Raw genomic sequence first — 8226 nt, 5'->3', positions numbered from 1 at the left:
ATAATGATTTGGGATTTTTTGGAAAAGCGAATTCAGCCACTTTCAGCACAGAACCATTACTAGTTCACGATAATGTTGTCCATTCATATATGCTTTGTTTGTTATTGGTTGTAGGAGTGGTCCCTGGTGTTTGGACTATTTAGGCACATACATGTAGTTGAGAGTTTGCCGAAATTTTTGCAGGTTACAAGCATCGGGTTTTTACAGTGGGGAGGGAGTAAACCTATACCTTAAAAAGCAACCAAAAAAATCAAAATCCGAATCCATTATAAGAGGGGGAGCTCGTCTTGTATTGAATTTTTTTTTTGTCGATATAAATCTTTAAAACATGGTAATGTGTAATATTTTAAAACGCCAGCTAACCCCCCCCCCCAACCCCCCTTTATGTGCATGATTAACATTATGTGCATGCATTCCTATAAAGGAAAGTATGACTTTGAAGTGCCATGAATAGTACTTCGCCGTGGTATATGTGAAAGTCACCTTTGAATTTATATAAAATGGAGGAAAGGACAATATTTCTAGAACAAGAGGGATCTCCATGACACGGTGTTTGCATGACAAAAACCATGCTGACAATTTTCTCTGCGGCGGAAAAGTATGGCGATTTCAAAATGTCTAAAACCATTTTTCATGGAACCGTGTCTAGAGGCACATCTATTCAGGAAAAGAAAAAAGGCCAGCAGTTTACTGAAAGATGTATGACCAGATTTTATCGAAATGTTTACTCATTGCGCAAGATTGCTGACTTATATGTAGCATATCAATGTATTTGCTATAAGTTCTGAGAAATGATTCTGTTTCTTGTCTTTCCGTCAGAGATCGGAAAAATGCTGCCAATCGAGATTTAGTACTGAGGGGGACTGCCCACTGATTTTATGGAACATAGTTGCAGGTAAAATTTGATCAAAGGAATTTGGCAGTTATGAGAGCATTTACACAGCAGCGTTTTATTGGTGTGGTCTAATACAAAGTACTTAACCCGTACATCAAGTTTTACATGGTTTGTAAATGACCGTTTAGTCAGAATCAAAATAGAAATCAATACAAGACTAATGTGTAGCAGAATGTGTTCATTATGTTTTGGGAATAAAATCTTGCCATAGAACAATAAACGGTATTATATTTCATATCTCCCCGCAATTGTCGACTGGCTTCTCGATAGTAAGATCTGCAATAACATTTCACCTTGTGGGGTCTTAAAAGAGGATAATGATGCCCTGTACACAAGAAATTAATTACTACACTAAAATCTCGTTAGACAAATAATCAATACTCACGAAAGGAACCGTATGTTGCAGTAAAGTCTTAGTTCAGTAAAAAGAAATAACTTGAAATTCAATAAAAATGAATCGAGTGTAAATTGTGGATTTTTTATGACAAAATAAACCTCATGTTGATGACAGTTGATTCGTCAATATTCTTTAAAAAAAAATCATAGTGCGATTAAATAGTTCCTACTCCTAACACTTCTCATCTAATCATAGCGACAGTATCGTAATGTGGCATTCCTTTGGTGATACTTTGGGCCATTCGCTCTATCATGTGTAGAGCGAAGATGGGCAAGTTGTGCGTAGAGCTGAGCGAAGAAGCGACGGCAAAAGTCCCTTTTCTGCTATCTTTCTTTCTTCTTTTTTTTATAGCTAGAATAGCTGCAATTTCAGTCCGTTTTCCTTCTTAAAATTGTTGATTTAATATTTGATGTAACATTTGCTTTTTATTAAAGCGAGAGTCTGGAGAGGTGTGGGCGTTTAGTTTACCACTGTTTACAGAATCCATATCGTTAGTAACAGACATATTTTGAACCAACCCCTAACTAATAGGTTATCGGATGAGGCTTTTTTGGCAATTTCAAAAATTTGGACTGGTTCTCCTCTTTCGTATGGATAACAGCGTTAAAAATACAGGATCCGCGCCTAAAATTTATGACTTTGGTGATTCTTTTGGACAAATCATCCCATCGTGTAAAAAAAATAATCTTGTGAGGACAAATAAGCGTACATAATTTAAAATTAACTCCCAAACTTCGAAATGCATGCATTCATAAAAAAAATGTTGGTTTAAATAAGCTCGATTTCGCATAGGCATCAGAATCCGGGTTCTTCATTTAGCAATTTATTATTACATGCATTGGTCGGAGGGATTTTTTTTTCATTACAGAGGACATTAAAATATATCAGTGCTTGTGAGTTTTATTTAAACAATCCAGTAAGACATCTCCCCTCCGATGACATAATAAATAATAAAGTCTTTTATTTAGACAGGATAGCACAATTAGTGACAAAGTACTAGTTTACATTGTGGTCCTGTATAAAACATATGTACAACAATAAGTATAAGACACATAGATAAATAATGCAGATAAAATATACACACTCATCAATAAATAAATATGTTTGCATTGATTTGATATCATAATCAATAAAATTTACTTCTCTAGGTAATATTGCTGTAAATACATTGTTTTAAAAGAAGACATGATATTACATGTTCGAACACAATCTGGCAGTTGATTCCATAAAATGGCTGTTGATATTCTAAAAGAGCGCTTATAATATCCAGTCCTTGATTTTGGTACATATAACAATCCACTAACACTACTTCTTGTTTCTCTAGAACTTACTTGGTTTACATATCTTAAAACATTCATGTATTCTGGTGTCATGCCCTTTAGGATTTTAAAAGCTAACAAAAGTTTTCTGTATATAAAATTATCCTGAATAGGCATCCATTGTAGAACTCTAAAAATATCAACAGTGGAAGTTTGAGTAGTTTTAACATTCAGTATAATTCTAGCTGCCCTTTTCTGTAATTTAAATATTTTCTCAATTTGGCCATTATTTTTGGCTGAACACCAAACTGTACAACAGTAGTTAAAATGTGGGAAAATAATAGTATTATAAATTTTTAATAAAGCAGCATTTGACATAAAAACACGAAGACGACGTAAAATACCTATTTTTTGAGCAAGTTTTTTGCTTAAAAAGTCAATGTGATCTGACCAAGTAAGGTATTCATCTATGGTTACACCAAGAAGTTTAGCCTTTTCTACAGTGTTTAAAACAACATCACCAACTTTGATATACAATTTTTTACACTTCGATAATTTTTGTTTTGTACCAATCAACATACACTGAGTTTTCTCTAAGTTCATAGTCAACTTGTTTCTGTTCATCCAATTTACAGAACATAAAAGATCCTCATACAATTTTTGTTCAATAACATCAATAGATTTATGTGAAACATCTTGTGTTGTATCGTCTGCATAAATATTAACATTTGAATGTTTAAAACACTTTGGATAGTCATTTACAAATAAAATAAAAAACAAAGGCCCCAAGATAGACCCTTGCGGAACACCAATTGTAACATCTTTTTCATCAGAAAATACACCTTTCCATCTAACACTTTGTGTTCTTCCATGAAGATACGACTGAAACCACTTAAAAGAATTGTTACATATACCAAAAGATAAAAGTTTGTGTAATAATACTTCATGATTAACAGTGTCAAAAGCTTTGCTAAGATCAATAAAAAGAACGCCAGTTAATTTGCCATCATCTATGTTGTTTAACCATTTGTCAATGATGTTATGTAATGCAGTTTCACATGAGTGCTTAGGTCTAAAACCAGATTGTTGTTCAATTAAAAGGTTGTTCGTATTCAAATACTCATAAAAAGAATTAAAAACATGTCTTTCTATAATTTTGCTGACAATAGACATGACTTTAGACATCAACAAGTACAACTTATCTTCAATGATTTTTCATTCTTGGGAGATTAAACGTTAATAATTGCCAGTGTAATATTCGCCAGCTGGTATCTTGCATTGTACATGCAAATGAATGCTTCATCAGTTACAAGTTAAGAGACTGCCTCAGATTTTGTTGGTTTATTAAAAAAACAAATACTGGTAATCATAGTATACAAAACTAATTTGCTTCTGCATTGTCTTTAGTTCTTAGTTAATGAACTTCCAAATGACAGGCAACTGGAAATGATACAAAAATATGGTTTCTTGATATTTAAACATTCTTCTAATAAATCTCTAAAAATCCATATTTTTTATATATCAGATTTAGATTTATTGTCCATGCAGCAAGTTTTTAATAAGTTTACTTGCTAGTTAAGATAAACAATAACCTAATGAATGCTACAATGTGAGGAAACTGTTCATCACTGATGACATCACTGTAAAATCATCCATCATTAAAATGTGACATCATCATATTGAGATCATCATCTTCCTCTTCTTCTTCCTCCTCTTCAAATTCTTCATCCTCTTGGTTGTTTTTTACATGGAGATCCAAGGGAACCAACTCCACTCTCCTTTCAACAACTTCTTGTGAGGATGATGGCTTCAAATTGAAATACAAGTAAATACAATCAATGTTTAATACCTAGTTCGGTCTAACTACTGTTGATAAGGACTCTAACAAACTACACATGTATAATGTGTCCAGTATCTGTACCTGACTGTCCGATTGTTGTTCTTCTGTCCCTACATCAGTGTCCTCCATTGTGTTCACTGGAAGTCCCTCCTTGTGTAGCATACTCAGCAGGGCCAGCTCTTCTACCTTAAGACGATTCAGCTGATCGCTCAGTTTACTGGCAATATTCATCAGGCTTTTCTCTTCATCCTTCAGTCGCTTTAATTCCTTTAATTCAGTCATCTTTGTTTAACTTCTCTGCAAATTTTACTTCTCTAAAAACTAAATGTACAGAGAAAGTGTGCATTTATTCTACAGTAAAATTTGGTTATAGCAAAGTCCCAGGAACTAGTGGATTTACTTCGCTATATCCATAATTGGCTAGTTTCCTTAAATCTATTAGTCAACATGGGTTTCGCTATGCATACATCAAGGACTATCTAAGAAAATACATCTCTCTTGTTTACCAAAAGCAATGATGAATCTAATTAAAAACCCTTTTGAATGATTGCTCCTATATTATGCCAATATAATTTTATTATACCAACATCAAATACCTTTTATTTTATTTCATAGATTGTTTAAAAATAATTTAGGTTTTGAAAACTTGTACAGGTACAATTCTTTTAAATAGATCCTAAGCTCAAAATATAAGTGAAAATGAACATGTTAAGAGAATGTTTTAAATGTAACTGTCTTTAAATAGCCACTATCAGCTCAGAAGATCTATTATCAATTTTAAAATAGCATATATTTCAACATAAGCGACTTCAATTAATATTGCAAAGAACATAAGGAAATGAGAGCGGAGATTAAGTTTTTCTTCACGTCAATAACATATAATTGTGTAAGCTGTTTATGAAAGCAAGATGATCAGGTACATGTACTATACAACTTTTCACTTTGAATTGCTTCTTTACAAAATCAGAGCTTCCAAATAAGAATTCTAATATAGTTTTCTTATCTTTGGTGAGGTTTATCCAATTTTGAGAAACAAGATCAATAAGCAATATACACGATACAAGTGTTATTTAGTCATCCCACACAGTGTGAAGTATTACACAAAGAGACATGTATTTGTCAGTGAAATATATTGCAAGAAGATCTTTTTTATAATTCATTTTTCTCAGCTGAAAAACTTGCAGTTGTTGTAGACTGGTGGGTGGGTACTTAAATTGATTGAAACACAAATATTAACTTACTGATATGTTTGAAACACTTCAAATGCAGGATTCAGTATTCTTTGTGTTTGAGGTCTGGAATCTGGATAGAGATTACATCATTGAGACGGAGCACAGCGTGGGGAACTTTTCCCATCGGAGTCAGAAGATCTTTGACTTGTACGTGTTGAACATCAATGTCTATGTGTCCCAAGATACACTGGACATTAGTCTTCTCCTGCATACAAATGTTGGCCGATTGTCCTGTGATGGCTGCACACATACGAAGAAACCGCTCGCGTAGAACCGTCCGCTGTTCCTGCTTTACAGTGTCAGCTTCCATGAAATATCTGTTTCCTGAAAACAAAAAAAAAATAATTAAAAAATGTTTATTTTAATACTGATTTGGTTTTCTTTGATCATCAAACATTTTTGAGAAATCATAAATTTACAACTGCAAGAAAAATAAACCTTTTGTAAGAAAGAGTCAACCAAAAGATTGCAACAATATTTACATCAATATCCATGAATGATGTCTCTTCAAAAACAGGCAACAAGAGATACAATGATAACAAAGCACTGTAAATATTACAACCAATGTCTCCTCTAAAACAGGTTTACAAAATTTACATTCTCTTGAATCAGTAGCTTTGTCTCTTCTATTACGTACAGGATTACAAAGGTTACAGAGCTGTTTCAGAAGATCAAGACATGCATGGGTACTGTACTGATAGGGTCATATTCAAAAAGTGTTTTACGGTACAAAGTGTTTATTGTAAGACCTCCTGATGCCCCCCGACAGCCCTTGATTGGTCGATAAATTAAAAGTGAAATGCCTGCAAATGCCTGTCAGGAAACCATGCCTGCCAAAAAATATATTTGCCTCTAGAGGTTACCTCAATTCGTAATACATTATTTTAACTGTTCAATTACTTTTTTTTTTCAACCCCAAAAAAATCACAGTATAAATTAATATCTGAATTTATCACATTAAAATTATGTTAGAAAATTTGATACGTTTGTTAATCTTCCAGGAACTTTTACATTGTGAGGTACAATCATATAACACCTGTGGAAAATCTTCTTTATGCTTACAGTTAACCATTAGGGGATCATATTTTTCTATTATTTGAGAACACTCATCAAAAAAAGCATTATAGAAATAAATATTGGACTTTATTTTTCATTTCTACACACGATTCGCAAGAGAGTGTGTCAGCAAGAGTGTGCTCCAAAGAGAGATGACTCTTACGCCTGCCAAAAAATTCTATGCATCTACTATTTAACCTCATAAAACTAAATACATAGTCACTGAAATGAATACATTTGTATATCATTTTTAGAGTGCGCAGCTCACTGGTGCAGTGTACAGCTTGCAAGTGAAAAGCAAGCTCTACAGGCAAGGTATGTGGCAGTGTGAAGAGTAAATTCTAACCAAATGCATAGATAAAGATAATTAATGACTAGGTAAATATACTGCTGACACAATCTTCCCGCAACACCCAACCTCTAACCTTGGTCCTTGGCACACTTTCATTCAAAATACAATCGAGTGACGTCACAATGGTTTGCAAACTGATTAGTCAGATTTTCCAGGCATCAGTAAATTTCAACTCACAATGCAATGCCAAGTTTGAATCAAAGTAAAACTTTTGAGAACCAGAAAAAATGTATAACCTCAAGAACATCATGCTTTTTAGGTAAATAAATCAACATACTTCTCGTAATTTTAATCCTCCAGGAAGTGTTTAAAAAGCTAGATAACCGACGTGAACTCTGATATCATTAGCACTTTGAATCAGGGGAAATAACTCTAACTGTAATGACTGTAAATTGAACAACAAAAATCTGCCAGTCTCAAAATCTTGCAAAAGCTAACCAATGAGGACATTTCTTCAGAGATAGGAAACAACTGTAACTTGCACTCATCTGAATGAATGTTCACATCTATATAATATATTATGAGAGGACTCCAGTGATTTCTGCATATTTCGGTAATTTGTGACTCTTGATTCTCAGAAAAGTCTTACCAGACACCACTGTAACACCTTAAATGCCAAAGTGAACTGACAATATTTTTTTTTTACAAATGGAAAAACTCTGAGACAGAATTGAACGTTGTGTTATTTTTATTAAATTTTTATAAATTTTTATTATTCAACGACATTGTAAAGCTGATTAAGGTATACTTGCCAATCTTTCTGTGACCCCCGTACCGTAACCCTGACATGTACATGTAACTCTGCTTTAAAAGTGACACGTACGTACATAAAAGTATTGAAACAAAGAAGGTAAAGATTGTAAGAGGTTGAAGATATGCAGAACTTGAAAACCGTTGCTTCATACATTCATCCAAGTTTACTGTTTTACATCATTGATCAAAAGGAATAGTTTTTGCAATTATTATCAAATTGTATTAGGTAAATGTTTAAACTTACACTCCTATTCATTCGTTTGAACCAGTCTCTCGGAGTAAATTTTACGTTCAGTAGTCGTGCACTTGTTCTACTTTCGTTTTCACAAACACGGTGCGTCGATTTACCCAAAAGAAACTTAAAGATACCTAATTAACCTTGAAGTTATCTAAAATTATAAAAAGACCCAAAGTAACGATAAAATACTTAAAAACATTACTT

General features: G+C 33.2%; 1 protein-coding gene across 2 annotated transcripts; it reads right to left on the bottom strand.

The window, feature by feature from the left end:
- Positions 1-3877: 3877 nt before the first annotated feature.
- On the bottom strand, positions 3878-7945 carry LOC128166799 (snRNA-activating protein complex subunit 5-like). 2 transcript variants are annotated; one of them, XM_052832194.1, is made up of 3 exons: positions 5633-5772; positions 4473-4712; positions 3878-4358 (listed from the first exon to the last, which is right to left on the bottom strand). In XM_052832194.1, exons 2-3 carry the CDS (start codon positions 4671-4673, stop codon positions 4200-4202), a joined length of 360 nt encoding a protein of 119 aa, XP_052688154.1. In that variant the 5' UTR covers positions 4674-4712; positions 5633-5772; the 3' UTR covers positions 3878-4199. The 2 variants fall into 2 exon arrangements, with proteins under 2 accessions (XP_052688154.1, XP_052688146.1); XM_052832186.1 differs by lacking the exon at positions 3878-4358 and adding an exon at positions 7784-7945 and having other exon boundaries at positions 4573-4712; positions 5633-5947.
- Between the last annotated feature and the right edge of the window lie 281 nt (positions 7946-8226).

The sequence above is a fragment of the Crassostrea angulata genome, chromosome 1, assembly GCF_025612915.1.
Source record: "Crassostrea angulata isolate pt1a10 chromosome 1, ASM2561291v2, whole genome shotgun sequence".
In the NCBI taxonomy this organism is placed as follows: Eukaryota; Metazoa; Mollusca; class Bivalvia; order Ostreida; family Ostreidae; genus Magallana; species Magallana angulata.
Note: the sequence above shows the minus strand (reverse complement) of the source record. Positions and strands in the feature narration are given on the sequence as shown.

Excerpts from the sequence above, each read along its gene's own strand:
- LOC128166799 (XM_052832186.1), bottom strand. The coding sequence starts at position 7,934 with ATGAAGCAACGGTTTTCAAGTTCTGCATATCTTCAACCTCTTACAATC. Across the intron at positions 5,948-7,783 it reads CGGGGGTCACAGAAAGATTG|GAAACAGATATTTCATGGAA; the intron begins GCAAGTATACCT and ends TTTTGTTTTCAG.